Raw genomic sequence first — 25,517 nt, 5'->3', positions numbered from 1 at the left:
CATATCCTCCAAACCAGGCAACATCCTGGTAAATCTCTTCTGCACCCTTTCCAATCCTTCCGGTAGTGTGGCAACCAGAATTGTACAAAATACTCCAAATGCGGCCTAACCAAAGTCTTACACAGCTGCAACATGATTTTCCAATTCCTATACTCAACGCCCCGACCGATGAAGGCTTTACTTACGCCATACACCTTCTTGACCACCTTCTCCACCTGAGTTGTCACGTTCAGGGAACTGTGGATCTGCACACCTAGATCCCTCTGTATGCTACTATTTCTAAGGGCTTTACTATGTACTGTATACTTTCCTTCTGCGGTAGACCTTCCAAATCGCATCACTTCACATTTGTCCGGGTTAAATTCCATCCGCCATCTTTTGGCGCAGGCCTCCAACTGATTTATATCCTGCTGTGTCCTCTGACAATCCTCCTCATTATCCGCTACTCCCCCAATTTTTGTATCATCTGCAAATTTACTAATCAGGCTACCTACATTTTCCTCCAAATCATTTCTATATATTAGACAACAGAGGCCCCAGCACTGATCCTTGTGGAACACCGCTTGTCACAGACCTCCAGTTAGAAAAGTACCCTTCCACTGCTACTTTCTGCTTTCTATACCCAAGCCAGTTTTGAATCCATCTTACCAGCTCACCTCGGGTCCCATATGGCTTCACCTTCTGTATCAACCTGCCATGTGGAACCTTATTGAAGGCTTTACTAAAGTCCATGTATACAACATCCACTGCCCTGCCCTGGTCAATTTATTTTTGCCACTTGCTCAAAGAACTCAATCAAGGTCGGGATTTTATGACCTCATCCAGGAGAATTCTGTTCTGCAAACCTCGTCCGCCCCGGGCCGTAAGATTCCAGCCCAACTTTGTGAGACACGACCTCTCCATGCTGCCTACCGCTCTTCCAGACAGGAGTACAAAAGCTTAGGGAGCAGCTATTCCCTGGTTCATTCTCCAGGATACTGCCGTGATTAATCAGTCGACCAGTTTGAATTTGAACAAAGCTGGACAGTTAACTATTCCATGCTGCATTCTCCATGGCAATGCCTCCACCATCCACTTGCCAACCAATCAGCACTCTCCTCTCACGTTGATTCCCTGTTACAGTTTGGTAATTTCCTGACAACTTTCCTGATGGAAGAACTTAGATAGCGTGTCTCGTTTTTCAAGTTCTATGCGACTAAATTAAGTTATAACTTTTTATTTTGGTTCCATCTTGTTGTCTGCTGACCTGAAGACGCTCAGGTCAAGGAGTCAGGGCGTTCGCAGTCCATTTGACTATCATGAACATCAAAGCAAAACCCAGGGCTGGTCTGAATCAATGCCCAATGTGTGCACATTGCAGCAATCAGGAATAGGAACTTTGAGGATTTTTGCCGACGATACCCAAACCTGGGGGCAGAGAGGCGGCTGGGGGGAATTAGCACCTTAACAATTATTCTGGCTAAGATAAGGCAACGTACCAAGGAATGAATATGCAACTTTTTGCTCTTTCTGACTCACTACCAACACCCAATGTGCATTATCCAGCATAAGAGGGGTGATGTCTTATGGTCGCACAGAACAAGATTTCAGCTTCTGACTGGTCTCCTTTGATTACCTAAACATACACCTCACAGATACAGATGCATTTTTAAAAATAAGATAACCTTGAAAAGGCAACTAAGATCCTGCTGGATGACTGCACCCACACCCCCATTAATCACATTATTGTGAGGGTGCAGAAGGAGGCCACTTGACCCAGCATCCTGAAGCTAAACACCAGAACTGCATGAACAGGACTACAACATACTGATAACTGAAAGGGGAGGCAATGGCCTAATGGCATTATCGCTAGACTATTAATCCAAAAACACAGCTATTCTGGGTTTGAATCCCACCATTGCCAAAAAGTCAGATGAAGGCATTATTTAAAAATAAATAAACGATTGGACGTGGCCTGAAAGGGTGACAAGAGCAGATTTAATAGCAACTTTCAAAAAGGAAATTGGATTATTACCTGAATGGAAAAACATTTATCGTGAAATTTGAATTCAATAAAAAAAGAAATCTGGAATTAAGAATCTGTTGACGGTCCTGAAACCATCGCCGACTGTTGGGAAAACCCATCTGGTTCACTAATGTCCTTTAGGGAAGGAAATCTGCCGTCCTTACCTGGTCTGGCCTACTTGTGACTCCAGAGCCACAGCAACGTGGTTGGCTTTCAACTGCCCTCCAAAGGCAACTAGGGATGGGCAATAAATGCTGGCCAGAAAGCGATGCCCATGAATGAATTTTTTTTTAAAATCTACATCTAATGGGCAACTTGTAATAACCCAAATATTTACTCACCCCTAAGAAAGCCAGTCTGCCACCGAAGTTGGTTTTAAGGCAGATGGCAGCTGTAACATAGATTTCTCCCATGAGGCTTTGGGGCATTTTCTCCTCTGCACACTCTGCCAGGTTGACTGCAGACAAAGCCAGGCTTAAGTCTCGCACTGGACTCTGCACCAGTTTATCTGCATTAAAAGGGAGAAAAGAGACATCATTTACAGCCACTTTTGAACAAGAGAAATACAACTTCATCTGCACAAAGTGATCCAGTAACTTACAGGCAGAAGAACTAACGTACTGAGCCGGATTTTCACGGAACTGGAATGCCTCCGAAGCCATCTAAAAATGATGGGTGGGACTGGATTCCTGCTCTCATTCCCGGAACCCCCCAGTTTTCCCTGGTGCAGGATGGGAATGTGGGAAGTGAGGCCACAGCCTGCAATCCCGACCTGGCTGGCTCCACTTACGGGAGTAGGCATCTCCTAACCCACCTGCAATTTTCACGAGGGGTCATGGACCATAGTCTGGATTCAGGGACCTTCTCAAAGGCAAGATAACAAGGCCTTACCCATGCCACCATGCCCCTTCCGTTCCAACTTAATGCTAATTCATGGCCAATACCTAGCCCCATGGCTTCTTATAGCCCCATGTTAACTCATGCCCCTCACCCACCCATTGCCCCTTTAACCCTCATTCCAACTCAAGCTCCCCTACCCACCCTTATTGGATCCTCATACCCTCTATACAGGGGCAGCACGGTGGCACAGTGGTTAGCACTGCTGCCTCACAGCGCCAGGGACCCAGGTTCGATTCCGGCCTCTGATCACTGTCTGTATGGAATTTGCACATTCTCCTCGTGTCTGCATGGGTTTCCTCCGGTGCTCCGGTTTCCTCCCACAGTCCAAAGATGTGCGAGCTAGGTGCATTGGCCATGCTAAATTGCACCTAGAGTCAGGGGGATTAGCAGGGTAAATATGTGGGGTTACGAGAATAGGGCCTGGGTAATATTGTGGTCAATGCAGACTCAATGGGCCGAATGGCCTCCTTTTGCACTGTAGGGATTCTACGAACTCATGGCCCTTCCTTGCCCATTCACCCAGTATACACTCTGTACAGAACTAATGAACCCTGTCGTAATAGTGACATGTGTGAAGCTGCCCGAAACAACAGCCATTCATAATTTTTTTTAAATGTACTCCTATAAACCAACACATCCATCAGGCCATTGAAGTATCAATAACAGATGTTTTAAGACTTGGCACCTCTTAATTTTGAGCAAATAAACAGTGAGCCATTGACAAAAGAGATCACAGGAAAAATAGCTTATTATAACCTCGGAGCTGTCAATCAAGCAAAGACAGCACTTCTCACCAGATGTGCAAACAGAGTGAATCCAGTTATGAGAGCCATAGCTCCCAGCCAAGAATACATAATGAGGCTTGTAAGATGCACGGTAATTGCCAAAAAGTCAGATGATGACATTATTTAAAAGTAAATAAACGGTTGGACATGGCCTGAAAGGGTGACAGAAGCAGATTTAATAGCAACTTTCAAAAAGGAAATTGAATTACTACCAGAATGGGAAAACATTTATGGTGACAGGGAAAGAGATGGGGAGTTGCACCAATTAGATTGCTCCTTCAAAGAGACAGAACAAGTGCAGTGGGCCAATTAGAGTTATAGAGGTTTACAGCATGGAAACAGGCCCTTCGGCCCAACTTGTCACATGATAGTCACATGAGCAGCCTGGGAATGGAGGGATACAAACGATTGGTCTAGTTGGACCAAGGAGCGGCACAGGCTTGGAGGGCCGAAGGGCCTGTTTCCTGTGCTGTACTATTCTTTGTTCTTTGTCTTTGTTCTTTGTCCATGCCGCCCCTTTTTTTAAAACCACTATGCTAGTCCCAATTGCCGACATTTGGCCCATATCCCTCTATACCCATCTAACTGTCTAAACGCTTTTTAAAAGACAAAATTGCACCCGCCTCTACTACTATCTCTGGAAATTGCTGGGCCTCTGACGGAAATCTTTGTCGCTTCTTTGGACACGGGTGAGGTCCCTGAGGATTGGAGGATAGCGAATGTGGTCCCGTTGTTTAAGAAGGGTAGCAGGGATAACCCAGGAAATTATAGGCCGGTGAGCTTGACGTCCATGGTAGGGAAGTTGTTGGAGAGGATTCTTAGAGACAGGATGTATGTGCATTTAGAACGGAACAATCTCATTAGCTTGTTCCAGACGCTGACCACCCTCTGAGTAAAAGAATTGCCCCTCTGGACCCTTTTGTATCTCTTCCCCTCTCACCTTAAACCTATGCCCTCTAGTTTTAGACTCCCCTACCTTTGGGAAAAGGTATTGACTATCTAGCTGATCTATGCTCCTCATTGTTTTATACACCTCTATAAGGTCACCCCTCAGCCTCCTACGCTCTGGGGAAAAGAGTCCCAGTCTATCCAGCCTCTCTGGCCTCTTTCTGTGCTGTAAGACTCTCAGATGAGGTACATTCCAGTACCTGTTAGCTGCAGCTGATGCAGTTTGTGATAAACCAGTGCAGCATCGCGTGCACTCGTCTTGGCTTCTTCCTGGAGCAGGACCTCCTGTCGAAATCCTCTCGTCCATTTCAGCAACCAGCGCGTAAACACCAGCTTCTGGACGCCGTGCCGAATGATATTCCAGCAGAGGCTGCAGGCCAAATCTAACCGAGAGGCTGGCAGTGCCCGTCCCAGTGCCAACAAACAGGTCTGCAAGTTTCCTGCAGCCACAGTAAAGGCACCCTAGAACAAAGAACACATTCCTGATTTAATTGTGAAACCTCAGTCATGGAATACTGTGCACAGTTCTGGTCACCCTATTATAGTAAGGATATTATTAAACTAGAAAGAGTGCAGAAAAGATTTACTAGGATGCTACCAGAACTTGATGGTTTGAGTTATAAGGAGAGGCTGGATAGACTGGGACTTTTTTCCCTGGAGCGTAGGAGGCTGAGGGGTGATTTTATAGAGGTCTATAAAATAATGAGGGGCAAAGATCAGCTAGATAGTCAATGCCTTTTCCCAAAGGTAGGGGAGTCTAAAACTAGAGGGCATAGGTTTAAGGCGAGAGGGGAGAGATACAAAAGGGTCCAGAGGGGCAATGTTTTCACACAGAGGGTGGTGAGTGTCTGGAACAAGCTGCCAGAGGTCGTAGTAAAGGCGGGTACAATTTTGTCTTTTAAAAAGCATTTAGGCAGTTAACCTGGATACGATGAGTATAGAGGGATATGGGCCCAATGCGAACAATTGGGATTAGCTTAGGGGTTTAAAAAAAAGGGCGGCATGGACAAGTTGGGCCGAAGGGCCTATTTCCATGCTGTACACCTCTATAGCTCTATGAGTCTATGTTACATGTTGTGATCATTCCTGGTCTCCAAGGGCACTTTATCAAGATATGCCCAAGAACAATCCTCACAACAACAAATACATTCTAACACATCAATTAGGAGGTACCATGGTACTATATGCGAAGTTACTTTATCCCACGTTAATCTGGCAGTAGCACGGTGGCACAGTGGTTAGCACTGCTGCCTCACAGCGCCAAGGACCTGGGCTCCATTCCAACCTCGGGTCATTGTCTATGCGGAGTTTGCACATTCTCCCTGTGACTGCATTCGAGCGGGGTGATTAGCAGGGTAAACACTTGGGGTTACGGGGATAGAGCCTGGGTAAGATGCTCTTTTGGAGAGTCGGTGCTGACTCAATGGGCCGAATGGCCTCTTCTGCATTGTAGCGGTTCTATGGATCTGAGCAGCTGATTGTTTTAGTCCCACCAGCAGGATTTTCCAGTTCCACCAAAATCAATGGACCTTTGAACAGTTGGCCACATTTTCCAGTTCCGGCCGCAACCCCCCTTACGCCACAACCTGGCCATAAAATACCACCCACTGAATCCAACACAAGAGATGAAAAACAAAATACTGCCGAGGCTGGAAAACCTCAGCAGGTTCGACAGCATCTGTGGAGAAAGAATAGAGCCAACGTTTCGAGTCTGGATGGCCCTTCGTCAGAGCGAGAGATATTCTCTCTCCATTGATGTTGTCAGACCTACTGAGATTTCCAAGCATTGGAAGGGGCTCGATAGGAGAGACGCTGAGAAATTGTTTTCATCGATCAGGGAATTTAAAGTATGGAGTGGGGCGCGAGTGGGCAATCATTTAGGACTGAGATGAAGAGAAATTCACACACAAGAGGGTTGAGCATGCTCCATTGTTGAGAATATCTAAGGTTGGGATAGACAGTTTTTGGTCTCTCAGGTAATTAAAGGATATGAGGAGCAGGAGGCAGAATGGAGTTGAAGCCCAGGATCAGCCATGATCAAACTGAATGGTGGAGCAGGCCTGAAGGGCCATGTGGTCTACTCATAGAATTATAGAATCCCTTCAGCGCAGGAGGAGGCTATTCGGCCCATCGAGTCTGCACCGACCACAATCCCACCCAGGCCCTAGCCCCATAATCCCACCATATTTACCCTAGCTAGTCCCCCCGACATTAGGGTCAGTTTAGCATGGCCAATCAACCTAACCCGCACGTCTTTCGGACTGTGGGAAGAAACCGGAGCACCCGGAGGAAATCCACGCAAACAAAATACTGCGGAGGCTGAAACAGCAATGCGAAATGCTGGAAAATCTCAGCAGGTCTGACGGCATCTGTGGAGAGAGAATCGAGCCAATGTTTTGAGTTTGGATCCAGACTCGTTGGCTCTATTCTCTCTCTACAGATGCTGTCAGACCTGCTGAGATTTTCCAACATTTCCTGCTTTTGTTCCCCTTTCGTTGTTGACCAACCAATAAATACCACCTCATACTAATGGCTACAAAAATCAAATAATTGTACTGTTCTCTAATTCTATCCAGTTCCCGAGGGTACAATTACAGAGCACAAAACTTCCCTAAGTGTCTAAATTAGTTGGGGGAACAAGACAGCTCTACAACTCTTTCTTCCAAAAGCTCCGGTTAACTGGGGGTCGGCAGGGTGGTACAGAAGTTAGCACTGCAGCCTCACAGCACCAGGGACCCGGGTTCAATTCCCGGCTTGGGTTGCTGTCTATGTGGAGTTTGCACGTTCTCCCCGTGTCTGCATGGGTTTCCTCCGGGTGCTCCAGTTTCCTCAGTCCAAAGATGTGCGGGTTAGGTAGATTGGCCGTGCTAAATTGCCCCTTAATGTCAAGGAGTCTAGCTAGGGTAAATGCATGGGGTTATGGGGATAGGGCCTGGGTGGGATTGTGGTCAGTGCAGACTCGATGGGCCGAATGGCCTCCTTCTGCACTGTAGGATTCTATGATTCTAAATAGAATATAAAAATATGTTCATGCTTTCACCAGCTTGAGTTACCCTCTGATCTCAAGGATGCTCAAGGCAATACATAGAACGACAGGGTTATCATTACACACTCTCTTTCCCCATTTCCGACCAAATGAATCTCGTACCCTGGACAGATCAAGGTCTGCTTGCTTGCGATGTCTCCAGAATGTAACAGAGGACTGAGAGTGGAGGTGTGTGATGGGCTCTCCATAAATGAAGAGCTTAACAAATACACTCAGCAGGATGACTCCATTCACCAGCCAGAGGATTAAGGTGGGTAGCATCCAATCAAACCAGCCTTTGGGATCTCCTGAAACAGAAGGGAAAAAAGGGGCATTACAAAAACCCGAGAGACGGCAACTCCAAATTGCCTCGGGACATGTTACAGTATCAACTGCATAAATATATAATCAGAAGAGTCTTCTGTGTTAGAGTCTATAATTGATTCAAATCAGACTTTTGAATGGACCCTACCTTGCATTAAAGTTGATCTTTCTCTACACCCTAGCTATGACTGTAACACTACATTCTGCACTCTCTCCTTTCCTTCTCTATGAACGGTATGCTTTGTCTGTATAGCGCGCAAGAGACAATACTTTTCACTGTATACTAATACATGTGACAATAATAAATCAAATCAAAATGTGTGTTTTTATATCAATGAGCAATTAGTATTTTATTGTTAGAATCATAATAGGCCTACAGTGCAGGAGGAAGCACCAACAATAATCCCACCCTAACCCCGTAACCTCACATCGAGTGCTTCATGTTTTCAGGTGTCCAGATCACCAACAACCTGTCCTGGTCCCCCCATGCCGACACTATAGTTAAGAAAGCCCACCAATGCCTCTACTTTCTCAGAAGACTGGGGAAATTTGGCATGTTAGCTACGACTCTCACCAACTTTTCCAGATGCACCATAGAAAGCATTCTTTCTGGATGTATCACAGCTTGGTATGGCTCCTGCTCTGACCAAGACCGCAAAGAACTACAAAAGGTCGTGAATGTAGCCCAATCCATCACGCAAACCAGCCTCCCATCCATTGACTCTGTCTACACTTCCCGCTGCCTCGGCAAACCAGCCAGCATAATTAAGGGCCCCACGCACCTCGGACATTCTCTCTTCCACCTTCTTCCATCAAGAAAAAGATACAAAAGTCTGAGGACTCAAGAACAGCTTCTTCCCTGCTGCCATCAGACTTTTGAATGGACCTACCTCGCACTAAGTTGATATTTCCCTACAGCCTAGCTATGACTGTAACACTACATTCTGCACTCTCTCCTTTCCATCTCCATGAACGGTATGCTTTGTTTATATAGCGCGCAAGAAACAATACTTTTCACTGTATACTGTGGCCAAACGGGCCGCCTAAAATGGCGATTTGTAAAGCACTCTGGGACGATTGGGCAAGAACCAAACCAGCAGGCTGCAGCCTAAAAGACAGTGATAAACAGGCTGCAGCTCAGATGACTGAATACACAGGATATGGGCCATCTCCAGGACACAAGAGACTTTCTGGTCAAACTGGGTTGTTTACCAGACATAGGGGCGCCGTAACCCCTTATTTGGGAGGGAGGTGTGTGTCGTACGTGCCCCCAGCACTTACAGACATGGCCGTTGGGGACACACCCAGAGATCGGTGTGGCAGCACCCGATTGGACTTTATCGATCAAGTCCTGATCGATTGATTGGCAATGGCCAAAAGGGGCGCGAAACCCAACGGGGTATAAAGGGTGCTGCGCAACCAAGAATCTCTCTCTCTCGCTCTCCGACCCCACGAACGAGCTACAACAACGATGCTTCTCGGCCTTTTGGCTAAGATCAGGTGTAGTATGGATAAGGTGCTGCGCTTGGTTGAAGTCATTAGGTTACATTTAAGCTTCATTTGAAACAATTTTTAAAAGCGGCATCTCGGCCTTTTGGCTAAGATGCAAATGAGATCAAGCCTTGGAGGAGGTGAGTCTGCACCTACTCCAATCAACTTGGCTCATGTAGATCAGGCCCAAGGCAGGAGTGGAGGCCCTGTCTTGTCAGCTTGGATCGGGAATGTCTCAACTTGTTGAGACTCTGAATCGGACTCGATTTGATTGAATTGGAAAAGTATCCAAAAAAAATGTTTTAAAAACAGTGACCATCGCCAGCAACGACCAGCACGAGGAGAGCCACCACACCCGGGAAGGAAGGAAGACCAGAGCCAGAGTGCCAGACCAGACAAAGAACCAGACTACGCAGAGGACTACAGAGACCAGCGCACAGATAAAGGCCAATATCTTCTTGGGTACTTGCCAGTCACGCAAAGTTAAGTCAAGGTCTAGTATTGGACTTGAACTTTAATAAGATAACTTATTGTTGGTCGGGTGGGTGATTATTGATTGTGTGTTTTAAATAAATATTGTTGTATTAACAAGAAGTCTACTCACAGTTCTTTGTCCATCGTATAAAAGTGTTAAAACAGACTGTGCAGCAGACACAACAATACTAATACATGTGACAATGATGAATCAAATCAAAGTATTTACCCTGCTAATCCCCCTGATACTAAAGGGCAATTTAGCATGGCCAATCAACCTAATCTGCATATCATTTATATACTATTGAATCTTTCCTGGCATTGCTCAGTTAGTTCGATGGAATGATGCAGCTTTGTAGCTGGATTGTGTTACAGCACTTGTACCAGTTTCAAAAACCTAACAATGCCACCTCTAGAGCAAGTGAAAGTATATAGTTACCATTAGAGGATTAATTTCAATGCACTGTTACAGCATTACCAAGGTTATACTGAGACACACATTATATTTTTTTAAAGGTTATTTATTAGTGTCACAAGTCAGCTTACATTAACACTGCACTGAAATTACTGTGAAAATCCCCCAGTCGCCACTCTCCAACGCCTGTTCGGGTACACTGAGGGAGAATTTAGCACGGCCAATGCACCCTAACCAGCACGTCTTTCAGACTGTGGGAGGAAACCGGAGCATCCGGAGGAAACCCACGCAGACACGGGGAGAATGTGCAAACTCTGCACAAACGGTGAGCCAAGCCAGGAATGGAACCCGGGTCCCTGGCGCTGTGAGGCAGCAGCGTTAACCCACTGTGCCACCGTGCTGCCCCTAGCATTCCATCCAATTAAAATCCATCCAGAGAATGGTGGGGGAGAAAGATCTTGCGTTTATATAATCTCGTTGCCTTTACTCCAGAAGTCCCAAAGTGCTCTAAAGCCAGTGGTTTATTCTTGGAGTGGATTCCCTGTTGAAATGTCAGCAGCTTGTTCACAGCAAACTCTCGTCAGCAGAGATGACATAAAATGATGGGTTAACGGCCTCGATCTTCTAGCCGATGATTAAGTGGTGGCGGATGCGGCCGGACATGTTTAAAACTACACCATTACCTTCATCTCCCCAGACCCACCACTGTCGAAGGAGAAGGGGAGGGAGGGGGGCGGGCGAGGGGGGGAAAGAGGGGGGCGGGCGAGGGGGGGAAAGAGGGGGGCGGGCGAGGGGGGGAAAGAGGGGGGCGGGCGAGGGGGGGAAAGAGGGGGGCGGGCGAGGGGGGAAAGAGGGGGGCGGGCGAGGGGGGGAAAGAGGGGGGCGGGCGAGGGGGGGGAAAGAGGGGGGCGGGCGAGGGGGGGAAAGAGGGGGGCGGGAGGGGGGGAAAGAGGGGGGCGGGCGAGGGGGGATAAGAGGGGGGCGGGCGAGGGGGGGAAAGAGGGGGGCGGGCGAGGGGGGGAAAGAGGGGGGCGGGCGAGGGGGGGAAAGAGGGGGGCGGGCGAGGGGGGGAAAGAGGGGGGCGGGCGAGGGGGGGAAAGAGGGGGGCGGGCGAGGGGGGAAAGAGGGGGGCGGGCGAGGGGGGGAAAGAGGGGGGCGGGCGAGGGGGGGAAAGAGGGGGGCGGGCGAGGGGGGGAAAGAGGGGGGCGGGCGAGGGGGGGAAAGAGGGGGGCGGGCGAGGGGGGGAAAGAGGGGGGCGGGCGAGGGGGGGAAAGAGGGGGGCGGGCGAGGGGGGGAAAGAGGGGGGCGGGCGAGGGGGGGAAAGAGGGGGGCGGGCGAGGGGGGGAAAGAGGGGGGCGGGCGAGGGGGGGAAAGAGGGGGGCGGGCGAGGGGGGGAAAGAGGGGGGCGGGCGAGGGGGGGAAAGAGGGGGGCGGGCGAGGGGGGGAAAGAGGGGGGCGGGCGAGGGGGGGAAAGAGGGGGGCGGGCGAGGGGGGGAAAGAGGGGGGCGGGCGAGGGGGGGAAAGAGGGGGGCGGGCGAGGGGGGGAAAGAGGGGGGCGGGCGAGGGGGGGAAAGAGGGGGGCGGGCGAGGGGGGGAAAGAGGGGGGCGGGCGAGGGGGGGAAAGAGGGGGGCGGGCGAGGGGGGGAAAGAGGGGGGCGGGCGAGGGGGGGAAAGAGGGGGGCGGGCGAGGGGGGGAAAGAGGGGGGCGGGCGAGGGGGGGAAAGAGGGGGGCGGGCGAGGGGGGGAAAGAGGGGGGCGGGCGAGGGGGGGAAAGAGGGGGGCGGGCGAGGGGGGGAAAGAGGGGGGCGGGCGAGGGGGGGAAAGAGGGGGGCGGGCGAGGGGGGGAAAGAGGGGGGCGGGCGAGGGGGGGAAAGAGGGGGGCGGGCGAGGGGGGGAAAGAGGGGGGCGGGCGAGGGGGGGAAAGAGGGCGGCGGGCGAGGGGGGGAAAGAGGGGGGCGGGCGAGGGGGGGAAAGAGGGCGGCGGGCGAGGGGGGGAAAGAGGGGGGCGGGCGAGGGGGGGAAAGAGGGGGGCGGGCGAGGGGGGAAAGAGGGCGGCGGGCGAGGGGGGGAAAGAGGGCGGCGGGCGAGGGGGGGAAAGAGGGCGGCGGGCGAGGGGGGGAAAGAGGGCGGCGGGCGAGGGGGGGAAAGAGGGCGGCGGGCGAGGGGGGGAAAGAGGGCGGCGGGCGAGGGGGGAAAGAGGGCGGCGGGCGAGGGGGGGAAAGAGGGCGGCGGGCGAGGGGGGGAAAGAGGGCGGCGGGCGAGGGGGGGAAAGAGGGCGGCGGGCGAGGGGGGGAAAGAGGGCGGCGGGCGAGGGGGGGAAAGAGGGCGGCGGGCGAGGGGGGGAAAGAGGGCGGCGGGCGAGGGGGGGAAAGAGGGCGGCGGGCGAGGGGGGGAAAGAGGGCGGCGGGCGAGGGGGGAAAGAGGGCGGCGGGCGAGGGGGGGAAAGAGGGCGGCGGGCGAGGGGGGGAAAGAGGGCGGCGGGCGAGGGGGGGAAAGAGGGCGGCGGGCGAGGGGGGGAAAGAGGGCGGCGGGCGAGGGGGGAAAGAGGGCGGCGGGCGAGGGGGGGAAAGAGGGCGGCGGGCGAGGGGGGGAAAGAGGGCGGCGGGCGAGGGGGGGAAAGAGGGCGGCGGGCGAGGGGGGGAAAGAGGGCGGCGGGCGAGGGGGGGAAAGAGGGCGGCGGGCGAGGGGGGAAAGAGGGCGGCGGGCGAGGGGGGGAAAGAGGGCGGCGGGCGAGGGGGGGAAAGAGGGCGGCGGGCGAGGGGGGGAAAGAGGGCGGCGGGCGAGGGGGGGAAAGAGGGCGGCGGGCGAGGGGGGGAAAGAGGGCGGCGGGCGAGGGGGGGAAAGAGGGCGGCGGGCGAGGGGGGGAAAGAGGGCGGCGGGCGAGGGGGGGAAAGAGGGCGGCGGGCGAGGGGGGGAAAGAGGGCGGCGGGCGAGGGGGGGAAAGAGGGCGGCGGGCGAGGGGGGGAAAGAGGGCGGCGGGCGAGGGGGGGAAAGAGGGCGGCGGGCGAGGGGGGAAAGAGGGCGGCGGGCGAGGGGGGGAAAGAGGGCGGCGGGCGAGGGGGGGAAAGAGGGCGGCGGGCGAGGGGGGGAAAGAGGGCGGCGGGCGAGGGGGGGAAAAGAGGGCGGCGGGCGAGGGGGGGAAAGAGGGCGGCGGGCGAGGGGGGGGAAGAGGGTGGCGGGCGAGGGGGGGAAGAGGGCGGCGGGCGAGGGGGGGGGAAGAGGGTGGCGGGCGAGGGGGGGGGGAAGAGGGTGGCGGGCGAGGGGGGGGAAGAGGGTGGCGTGCGAGGGGGGGAAGAGGGTGGCGGGCGAGGGGGGGGAAGAGGGTGGCGGGCGAGGGGGGGAAGAGGGTGGCGGGCGAGGGGGGGAAAAGGGTGGCGGGCGAGGGGGGGGGAAGAGGGTGGCGGGCGAGGGGGGGGGAAGAGGGTGGCGGGCGAGGGGGGGAAGAGGGTGGCGGGCGAGGGGGGGAAGATGGTGGCGGGCGAGGGGGGGAAGAGGGTGGCGCGCGAGGGGGGGGAAGAGGGTGGCGGGCGAGGGGGGGGGAAGAGGGTGGCGGGCGAGGGGGGGGGAAGACGGTGGCGGGCGAGGGGGGGGGGAAGAGGGTGGCGGGCGAAGGCGGGGGAAGAGGGTGGCGGGCGAAGGGGGGGGAAGAGGGTGACGGGCGAGGGGGGAGGGTAAGAGGGCAAAGGGGGGAGGGTATGAGGGTGGCGGGCGAAGGGGAGGGGAAGAGGGTGGCGGGCGAAGGGGAGGGGAAGAGGGTGGCGGGCGAAGGGGAGGGGAAGAGGGTGGCGGGCGAAGGGGAGGGGAAGAGGGTGGCGGGCGAAGGGGGGAGATGAGGTTGGCGGGTGGGGGGGGCGGGGAAGAGGGTGGCGGGCGGGGGTGAATGGGAAGAGGGTGGCGGGCGAGAGGGGGAAGGGGGTGGCGGGCGAGTGAGGTAAGAGGCTGACGGGCGAGGGAGGGGGAAGAGGGTGGCGGGCGAGGGAGGGGGAAGAGGGTGGCGGGCAAGGGAGGGGGAAGAGGGTGGCGGGCAAGGCAGGGGGAAGAGGGTGGCGGGCCAGGCAGGGGGAAGAGGGTGGCGGGCCAGGCAGGGGGAAGAGGGTGGCGGGCGAGGGAGGGGGGGAAGGGGATGGCGGGCGAAGGAGGGGAGAGGGTGGCGGGCGAGGGGGAGGGGAAGAGGGTGGCGGGCGAGGGGGAGGGGAAGAGGGTGGCGGGCGAGGGGGAGGGGGAAGAAGCTGGCTGGCGAAGGAGAGGGGAAGAGGGTGGCGGCCGGGGGGGGAAAGAGGGTGGTGGGCAAGGGGCAGGGGGGGAAAGAGGGTGGCGGGTGAGGGGGGGGGGGAAAAGAGGTCTATTCTTTTCACACATCAGCATTTTTTTTTTTTAAACCATTGAGCCAAAGTTTATCTTTCTAAAATTCGCTCAGCAGCCCCTTGAACGAGAAAGATCTTGAAATATCCTCTCCCCAACTCCAAATCCTGGAAAGGATGAAGAAGCCTGGTTTAAAGGATGAATTTGACCCAAACACTGGAAACCTGCTCTTTGAAAATAATATCACTGGAGCTTTTATATCTAATGAGAGGGATATTAAATGCCGGGTAAACTCTGCAATGCGAGGGGGGGGGAAAGAGGGTGGCGGGTGAAGGGGGGGATCAAGATATCGTGATGGATTAAAGGAACATTTCTGATCGGCTAGTTAAGCTAAAGGAAATAAGTACTTGGGCAACAGGACCTATCGTGAAAGTAGAGGGTATAAATTGCAGAGAGTTTAAATTAGATTTCAGGACTCAACTGAGTGCGGCCATGCGCTGGAGGACTGGAAAACGACCAGTGTCGAATCCATTTTAAAAACAGGGGACTAAGTTAATTCCGATAATTACAGGAGAGTTGGCCCAACATCTGTCGTATGGAGATTTTTAGTGCCATTAATTATGGACAAAGTGACCATGTTACAGGATAAAGAGCGAATGGAAGTGCTGATTTCAAAAGATGATCATGCACAACAATTCTTTGATGAGGTAACGGACATAGTAGATTGGGGAAATGCTGTGATTATACTGCACATGGATTTAAGAAAGCTTTTAAAGCAGGCCTCCCACAGGAGATTACTGGCAAAGATCAAAGGGTACGGAATTGGAAGAGGTTTAAAATTGATTAGAATGTAGAGCAGGATATTTCAGTGGCTAAAGATGGGGAAGTGGTAATGGTAAAGGGGTTTGGAATACAAGAATAAGAAACTCCATAAAATCCCTACAGTGCAGAAGGCCCATCAAGTCTGCACTGACCACAATCCCACCAGACCCTATTCCAGTAACCCCGCCTATTTACCCTGCTAATCCCCCGACACTAGGGTCAATTTTACCCTGGCCAATCAAACTAACCCGCACATCTTTGGAGTGTGGGAGGAAATCGGAGCACCTGGAGGAAACCCATGCAGACACGGGGAGAATGTGCAAACTCCACACAGAAGGTGACCCGAGGCTGGAATTGAACCCGGGTCCCTGGCGCTGTGAGGCATCAGTGCTAACCATAACCACTATGCCACCTTGCTGCCCTCACTGCAATTGTACAGGGCTTTGGTGGGACCACACCTGGAGTGCCGTTTGCAGTTTTTGCTTCCACTTTAAGATGCAATGTACTTGCACTGGAGACAATGCAGCAAAGATTCACTAATTGGTTCCTGGAATGACAGGAATGAGACCTCTGCTCTCTGGAGTTTAGAAAGATGAGAGATGATCTCATCTCTTACCCTTCTAAGTAGCCCGGCTAGCTCAGACGGAAGAGCAGGAGACTCTTAATCTCAGGGTCGTGGTTCGAGCCCCACCTTTATTGCAGAGTAGATTCAGAAAGAATGTTCCCGATGGTGGGGGAGTCCAGAACTAGGGGTCATAGTTTGAGGATAAGGGGTAAACCTTTTAGAACTGAGGTGAGGAGAGATTTTTTTTCACCCAGGGGGTGGAATTCACTACCACAGAAAGTAGTTGATGCCAAAATGTTTTGTTTTTTTTAAGTTTATCTATTAGTGTCACCAGTAGGCTGACATTAACACTGCAATGAAGTTACTGTGAAAATCCCCTAGTCGCTACACTCCGGCACCTGTTCAGGTACACTGAAGGAGAATTTAGCACGGCCAATGCACCTAACCGGCACATCTTTCGGACTGTGGGAGGAAACCGGAACACCCAGAGGAAACCCACGCAGACACGGGGAGAACGTGCAAACTCCACACGGACAGTGACCCAAGCCGGGAATCGAACACGGGTCCCTGGCGCTGTGAGGCAGCAATGCTAACCACTGTGCCATCGTGATTTCAAGAAGAAATTAGATATAGCTTCTCGGGCTACAGGGATCAAGGGACATGAGGGAAATGGGGGAATCAGGATATTGAATTTGATGATCAGCCATGATCATAATGAATGACAGAGCAGGCTCGAGGGGCCGAATGGCCTCCTCCTGCTTCCAGTTTCTATGCTTCATCTACACATACAAATTTCTGAAGGGGCTTGGTAGGGTAGATACTGTCCCTGGCTGGGACGTAGACTTAAGATGAGGGGTTGGGGATTTCCTACTAAGATGAAGGGAAATTTCTTCACCAAGAGGGTTGTGAATCTTTGGAATTTGAAAACTCTTTGTTTAAATGGAGAGACAAAGAGATTTGATTTGATTTATTATTGTCACATGTATTGGTATACAGTGAAAAGTATTGTTTCTTGCGCGCTATACAAAGCATACCATTCATAGAGAAGGAAACGAGAGAGTGCAGAATGTAACGTTACAGTCACAGCTAGGGTGTAGAGAAAGATCATTGTTAGAGAGTTTTAAAAAGTTAGAATGAAGTTTTAGAAGCATAGAACGAGAGTAAAAGATAGAATTAGAAGGCATGCTGGGCACAGCTTGCAAGAAGTCACCTCGCTCTGGCACCATCTTGGGGGGAAAACAAAATCTGGGCCAAATGGCCTCTTCCTGTATTGCAACTTCAATGTGTTTCATCAGGTGAAAATTCCGGTAGGTAAACGGGAAGCCATCACCAGACTGTGGATCAGAAAACACGAGGTCTATTAGCACTTACCAGACTCAATTCCAAGCATACTTCTGCCGTGGTGTCCAGAACCGTCAGTTGCGGCCGAGTCAGCTCGATGCTCAAAAAGCGACGCAAGTGGATTGAAGGAGAGACACAGCACGGTAATGGTGCACAGCAGAATCCGAGAGCTATCCAGCATACCCAGGGTCGGGGGTGACATTGGCTCCTCCTTGACCTGTACAGACAAAATTTGTTACAATAAATACCCTATTTAGAAATGTTAGGAACAAGAGGAGGCTATAAAGTCCCTCAGGGCTGCTGGGTCATTTAGTTAGATCACGGCTGATCAGCACTTTAACTCCATATCCCTTGCCTAAGATAAATCATCAATCTTTTTCTCAAAAGCGCCACTGTCCCCCAGCAACCACGGCCTTTGGGGGCAAGACTCGATATTATTGGTTGTGACACACTGGGGAGCTTCCTTGTCTCTGAGCCAGCTCTGGGTTTGTGTCCCACTCCAGGGCTTGTTGTTCAAGGAAGATGCATTCATTACATAGCCAACTGGTTGAGTATCAACCTGCAAATCCTTTCGAATCAAGCCAATGACAGGCAGTAACAGTGGGATAGATTCCTGGTCAGACAGGTGATGGAAAGAACATTGGAAGACTAAGGAAATTTGGCATGTCAGTTACAACTCTCACCAACTTTTACAGCCTCAAAGTTTTAAGTGTGCAGATCACCAACAACCTGTCCTGGTCTCCCCATGCCAACACTATAGTTAAGAAAGCTCATCAATGCCTCTACTTTCTCAGAAGACTAAGGAAATTTGGCATGTCAGCTACGACACTCACCAACTTTTACAGATGCACCGTAGGAAGCATTCTTCCTGGTTGCGTCACAACTTGGTAGGCTCCTGCTCTGCCCAAGACCGCAAGAAACTACAAAGGATCGTGAATGTAGCCCAATCCATCACACAAACCAGCCTCCCATCCATTGACTCTGTCTACACTTCCCGCTGCCTCGGCAAAGCAGCCAGCATAATTAAGGGCCCCTCGCAGCCCAGACATTTTCTCTTCCACTTTCTTCCGTCGGGAAAAAGATGCAAAAGTCTGAGGTCACATACAAGAACAGCTTCTTCCCTGCTGCCATCGGACTTTTGAATGGACCAACCTTGCATTAAGTTGATTTTTCTCTACACCCTAGCTATGACTGTAACACTACATTCCGCACTCTTTCCTTTCCTTCTCTATGAACGGTATGCTTTGTCTGTATAGCGCGCAAGAAACAACACTTGTCACAGTATACTAATACATGTGACAATAAATCAAATCAAATGGAAAGAACATTGGAGCTTCTACCATCACAGTCCATAGCTCTAGACTACAAGATGCATGGAAAAGTGCATGTTGCTTGGCAACTCGGACTCCAGTGGACTATAACACACACACACACGCCATATTATTAGCTTAACACATGTTTTAAAAAATACAGCCATTTGGATTATTCAAACAAGAAGTGAAAGGTGAGCAAGAGTGAGAGAGGCAAGCGTACAAGAATCTTAATGAGCTTTTGAAATAAAACAAACTGTAAATGGAAATCATAAATCTTTAAAGTTCCAAGTCACGTTGTAACACAAGCTGTTTTCAGCAATATAGAGCATCTTCAATAATTTAATAATGAAATAAAAACACATGGAAATGAAAGCAATTTAAAGGGCTATTACCATGGCTTCATCAAGGAGGGGGCTTCCAGGTTCTGACTCAATGGAACACGGTGAGAAAGTACCCGGGGAGCCAGAATCTGAAGGTGGTGGCGACATCATCAATAAGTGCGATTTGAAGTCATCCGTCTTCAGGTCGACATCAATGTCCAGAAGGCTGGAAATCTCAGGCGCCTTTAGACCCTCTGTGATAATGTGAAGGGGAAGGAGAAATCAATTTACCTTTAACCTCTCCATCTTAACATCCTTAGAATTCCTACAGATCAAGAGGAGGCCGTTCAGCCCATTGAGTCTGCACCAAGCACAACCCCACCTAGATCTTATCCCCATAACCCCATGCATTTACCCTGCTAGTCTGCCTGACACTAAGGGACAATTTAGCACGGCCAATCCACCTAACCTGCACATCTTTGGAGTGTGGGAGGAAACCAGAGCACCCGGAGGAAACCCACGAAGACACGTGGAGAACGTACAAACTCCACACAGTGTCCCGAGGCCAGAACTGAACCCGGGTCCCTGGCACAGTAAGGCAGCAGTGCTAACCACTGTGCCACAATGTTGCTAACATCGTTCTGAATGAGATTTATCTGAAGCTTTGGCATTACTCGATACAGGTGTCGGTAAGGAAGGTATCCAAATGTAGATGGATGTCATTGAAGGCTTGGCACTGCTACGGGTAAGATAAAAGCAAAATACTGCGGATGCTGGAATCTGAAACAAAAACAGAAGATGCTGGAAAATCTCAGCAGGTCTGACAGCATCTGTGGAGAGAGCCAATGTTTTGGATGAGCCTTCATCAGAGCTGGGTTGAAAGGTTATCCAGACTTGAAACATTGGCTCTATTCTCTGTCCTCAAATGCTGTCAGACCTGCTGAGATTTTCCAGCATTTTCTGTTTTTGTTACTGCTACGTGAATGTCTGCGTGGAGTCTGCACGTTCTCCCCATCTCTGCATGGGTTTGCTCCGGGTGCTCTAGTTTCCTCCCACATTCCAAAGATGCCAAAGATTGGCCATGTTAAATTGCCCCTTAGTGTCAGGCAGGTAAAGGCTGCAGAGTGTGGGAATCACCCCATGATGCAAAGTTGGCATTACTTACTGTTCTTCTGGTTGGCTATTTTCAATGCCATGTTCTCCTGTCGTAACTTGTGGTTGGCTTGTTGCAGGTGTTTGATGTAATCGATGGCTTTCCTCAGCACTCCAGATTTATTCATCTACAAAATACGGCATGTTAGTATTTGCCGAGATTTCCATTCAATTTGGACAATAAATGGAACATTGAAAATCTACATCCCTTGGAAAAGAAGGTTTACATTAGTATTGCGCCTTTCGATCGTCAGGATGTCCAAAATGCTTCAAATCCAATGATGTGCATTGGTCCAGATTTTGCTGTGGTAACGATAGCCAAAATAACTTAGAGCGGCACAGTGGCACAGTGGTTAGCACAGCTGCCTCACAGCGCCAGGGACCTGGGTTCGATTCCGGTCCGTGTGGAATTTGCACATTCTCCCCGTGTCTGCGTGGATTTCCCCCGGGTGCTCCAGTTTCCTCCCAAAGATGTGCGGGTTAGATTGATTGGTCATGCTAAATTGACTCTAGTGACAGGGGATTAGCAGGGTAAATATGTGGGGTTACAGGAATAGGGCCTGGGTGGGATTGTACAGATAGGAAATATACAGTAAATGGCAGAACCCTTAGGAGTATTGATAGGCAAAGGGATCTGGGTGTACAGGTACACAGGTCACTGAAAGTGGCAATGCAGGTGGAGAAGGTAGTCAAGAAGGCATACGTCATGTTTGCCTTCATCGGCCGGGGTATTGAGTTTAAAAATTGGCAAGTCATGTTGATGCTTTATAGAACCTTAGTGAGGCCGCACTTGGAATATAGTGTTCAATTCTGGTCGCCACACTACCAGAAGGATGCGGAGGCTTTGGGGAGGGTACAGAAAAGATTTACCAGGATGTTGCCTGGTATGGAGGGCATTAGCTATGAGGAGAGGTTGGAGAAACTTGGTTTGTTCTCACTGGAGCGACGGAGGTTGAGGGGAGACCTGATAGAAGTCTACAAGATTATGAGAGGCATGGACAGAGTGGATAGTCAGAAGCTTTTTCCCAGGGTGGAAGAGTTAATTACTGGAGGGGCATAGGTTTAAGGTGCGAGGGCAAGTTTAAAAAGACATGTACGAGGCAGATTTTTTACACAGAGGGTGGTGGGTGCCTGGAACTCGTTGCTGGGGGAGGTAGTGGAAGCAGATACGATAGTGACTTTTAAGGGGCGTCTTGACAAGTACATGAATGAGATGGGAAGAGAGGGTTATGGTCCACGGAAGTGTAGGGGGTTTTAGTTAAGTCAGGCAGCATGGTTGGTGCAGGCTTGGAGGGCCGAATGGCCTGTTCCTGTGCTGTAATTTTCTTTGTTCTTTGTGGTCAGTGCAGACTCGATGGGCCGAATGGCCTCCTTCTGCACTGTAGGATTCTATGAAGATGGCCAGCCTTCTCCATCATTGCTCCACTGAAACTGACAGCAACACTGTTAAACTGGGCATGTGCAGAACAACACGGAAACTCAGAGGTTGTTGCCGATGAAACGACATTCCTCCATAGGGCGCCCCTGTGGTGGTTCCCACAGACTGCAACCTTTTTTTAAACACTCGTCCATGGACTGTGGGCATTGCTGGCAAGGCTAGCATTTATTGCCCATCCCCAACTGCCCCAAGAGCGATTAAGAGTCAACCACATTGCTGTGGGTCTGGAATCACACGTCGACTAGACCGGATAAGGATGCCAGACTTAGGGGCGGCATGGTGACTAGCACTGCTGCCTCATAGCGCCAGGGACCTGGGTTCGATTCCTGGCTTGGGTCACTGTCTGTGTGGAGTTTGCACATTCTCCCCGTGTCTGCGTGGGTTTCCTCTGGGTGCTCCGGTTTCCCACAGTCCAAAGATGTGTGGGTCAGGTTGATTGGCCATGCTAAATTGTCCCTTAGTGTTAGGGGGACTAGCAGGGTAAATACGTGGGGCTACAGGGATGGGAGCTGGATGGGATTGTGGTGGGTGCAGACTCGATGGGCCGAATGGCCTCCTTCTGCACTGTCAGGATTCTATGGACTTCTTCCACTAATGAACCCAATGGGTTTTTAACAAAAATCACTGATAATTTCATGGTCACCGCTGCAGCCACTGGCTTTCAATTCCAGATTTTATTCATTGAAGTTAAATCCTGTGAACTGCCATGGTGAGATCTGAACTCGTGCCCCCAGAGCTTTGGCCCAGTGACACTAGCACTCGGTCACTGTCTCCCTCCCAATTACCCTCCTCATTAATTCATATTAGTCTCGGTGTAAAAACCCTGAAAAATATTATACGTTGTTGACGGACGCCTGACTTACTAACTTCGTAATTAGTGCTCAGCATCCTTACTGAGTTAATTATGTACATTTCTGAAATTTCTCCACAATGATAAATGTATTTTGAAGGACGATTCCTTTTAAATGTCTGTTTTCCTTTATTTTAGCCACTACCTTAACACAATCATCCATTTATTTTGCTTTCACAGAATCCCTACAGTGCAGAGGGAGGCCATTCAGCCCATCACATCTGCACCGACAATCCCATCTAGGCCCTATCCCTGTAACCCCACATATTTACCCCACTAATCCTCTCTAACCTACACATCCCGGGACACTAAGGGGCAATTTAGCATGGCCAATGCACCCTAACCCGCACATCTTTGGACTGTGGGAGGAAACCGGAGCACCCGGAGGAAACCCACGCAAACACGGGGAGAATGTGCAAATTCCACACAAACAATGACCCAAACCGGGAATCGAACCCAGCTTTCCGAAAACTGAAGTTAAAAGTAAAGGATTTTAAATGTTTTTAACTTCCTGCTCTGCAATGTGGCCAATTGGCCTCCAGAGTGTGTTATTTTTTAATATACTGCAAGATCTTCAATCAAGCAAACCTGATTTATGGTCAAAGTTGGTTTTTTTTAAAAAGGTGTGCTGGGATTTCCTGTGGCCAAGCTGGCCTGAAACTTCTCAGAAGACGCAAGGTGTTAGATATAACAGCTTTTTCCCAGCAGAAGGATGTGTTTACAGAACTTTTGGAGCCAATATTCCCTTATATGGGCATTGGAACATAAGCTATATGCAGTAAGGCCTAAACATGATGGCGTCTGGTGGGTCCCGAGCCTCTGTGTTGGCACTATCTCCGATTGGCTTAATCGAAAGATGCAATCGGGTTCCTGATCAATTAATTGGCCGGTTGCCAAGGAACTTTTAAATCTTTTCTGCTCCCTCGCTAATGTCTTCACATAATTCCTGCAGGATTGGACACAATACTTGTGCAGCATCAACTGCAGTATTACAGTAATTCGGGCGGCACTGTGGTTAGCCCTGCTGCCTCACAGCGCCAGGGACCTGGATTCAATTCCTGGCTTGGGTCACTGTCTGTGCGTTCTCCCGTGTCTGCAGGAGCTGGAGTGTGGCGACTAGGGGAATTTCACAATAACTTCATTGGAGTGTTAATGCAAGCCTTACTTAATAAATAAACTTTTTTAATTCCTTGCATAACTTTGTAGCGGCATTTCTGAAATGAGGAACTTTAAATGAAACAACTTTAAGTGAATCAGATTTTCCCATTACCAGCCAGAGGTAAGCCCCAAGTGGGAGAGGATCTGCAGTGACCAGAGGGTCAGAGGAGTAGGACAGGCTGTTCCAAAATGTTGTCGATTGGATCACACCCGGCATGAAATGACAATGCTAAACATGAATACCGGCCCTATTAAAAACACATTGAAACAACTTTAAATGGGACAGCTTAAAGTGAGGACTGGCTGTAAATAAACATTCATTATAATTGCCTTGACTTTGTACTCAATGCCTTTATTTATAAAGCCCAGGATCCCTTGTGTCTTTTAAACTACTTTCTCAACCTGCCCTACCAATTCAGCAATCTGTGCACATTCTGTCTGTAAAATTACACCTTTAGTTTATATTGCTTCTCCTTCCTCTCAAAATGAATCACTCCACATTTCGCCACATTAAATTTAATCTGCCATACGTCCCTGCATTACACCAGCCTCTTGAAGTCTATCACTAGACGTCTACAAGTCTATCCTTCCTCAGAGTTCAAAATACCTCCAAGTTTAATGTCATCCGCAAATTTAGAAATTGTGCCCTGTACATCCAAGTCTAGGTCATTAACATTGGTCAGAAGAGGCTCAAAACAAGCCCTGCAAATGGATGCTAAATTTTTTAAATCTTTGCTCTGAAGATACTGTGGCTTGTTAAGCATTTATACCCTATCCACCACCTTAAACATTCACTCCCTCCTGACTGATGCACACTGGCAGCACTGTGTGTAACTATTCAAGATTCACTGCAACAACTTACCAAGCACTTTCCAAATCTGCGACCTCGACCACATAGGACAAGGACAATAGATGCATGCCTAAAAGGGTTTCCCTCCAATCTCAACTTGGAACTTTTATCACCAGGTCAAAATCCTGGAACCCCCTGCTAACACTACTGCTGGTTTACCTATGGTAGCACAGTGGATAGCACTGCTGCCTCACAGCGCCAGGGACCTGGGTTCAATTCCGGTCACTGTCTGTGTGGAGTTTGCACATTCTTCCCACGTCTCCGTGGGTTTCCTCCGGGTGCTCCAGTTTCCTCCCACAGTCCAAAGATGTGCGAGTTAGGTTGATTGGCCATGCTAAATTGGCCCTAGTGTCAGGGGATTCCAGGGTAAATATGTGGGGTTACGGGAATAGGGCCTAGGTGGGATTGTGGTCGGTGCAGACTCGACGGGCTGAATGGCCTCCTTCTGCACTGTAGGGATTCTACGATACCACATGGGATGGCAATGGTTCCAAGAAGGTGGCTCACCACTTTAGGGACGGGGAATACATGCTAGCCCAGCCAGCAACACCCACGACCCAGGACTGAATAAGAAAAATTGACATCTCTCAGGTGGCTTATCAAAATGCTCCACTTCATGTGTGAACCTAAATTGTAGGGCATTTAACCACAGACAGAATCACAGCTAACACCGATACTGTCCTTGCTGATTGCCCTCCCATATAAACTGTGACAATGTTCTAAATTATGGTTCAGTTTTTTTCCCCCGCAAGATGTGGAGGTTAATTGCGATACCACTTCTGCTTCAAGACACTAAATATTCTTAGCATCAAATCCAAAAGTCAGAGATTAGATCCTTGACCTTCTGATCTCAACTAAATCAGTAGAGCACCATGTGGTAAACATATCTACTAAGACTAAAGGATAGATTAAATTGGATAATTTAATAGTTAGCTTGAACAATGAATGAAATGCAAACTGTTGCATGGAACATACTAACACAGTATACTATTTTCTTCCTTTAACCTTTATGAGTTGTAACCTACACGAACATAGCACA

General features: G+C 50.4%; 1 protein-coding gene across 2 annotated transcripts in view; it reads right to left on the bottom strand.

Moving 5' to 3' along the window:
* The window catches only part of srebf2 (sterol regulatory element binding transcription factor 2), an 82,514-nt gene that overhangs the window by 41,314 nt on the left and 15,683 nt on the right, over positions 1-25,517 (bottom strand). For both annotated transcript variants that reach the window (XR_013500403.1, XM_078237580.1), the window contains exons 6-11: positions 20,196-20,310; positions 19,103-19,284; positions 17,428-17,614; positions 7,787-7,971; positions 4,839-5,100; positions 2,347-2,513 (exon numbers count right to left, since the gene is read on the bottom strand). Coding sequence is in view for 1 of the 2 variants with exons in the window: in XM_078237580.1 (XP_078093706.1) it covers positions 2,347-2,513; positions 4,839-5,100; positions 7,787-7,971; positions 17,428-17,614; positions 19,103-19,284; positions 20,196-20,310 (1,098 nt within the window). In the remaining variant the exon portion in view is untranslated. The remainder of the gene's footprint in view (positions 1-2,346; positions 2,514-4,838; positions 5,101-7,786; positions 7,972-17,427; positions 17,615-19,102; positions 19,285-20,195; positions 20,311-25,517) is intronic.

Source organism: Mustelus asterias, chromosome 21, assembly GCF_964213995.1.
Source record: "Mustelus asterias chromosome 21, sMusAst1.hap1.1, whole genome shotgun sequence".
NCBI lineage: Eukaryota > Metazoa > Chordata > Chondrichthyes > Carcharhiniformes > Triakidae > Mustelus > Mustelus asterias.
The sequence above is the reverse complement of the archived record's forward strand: the minus strand, read 5'-3'. Positions and strand labels throughout refer to the sequence as shown.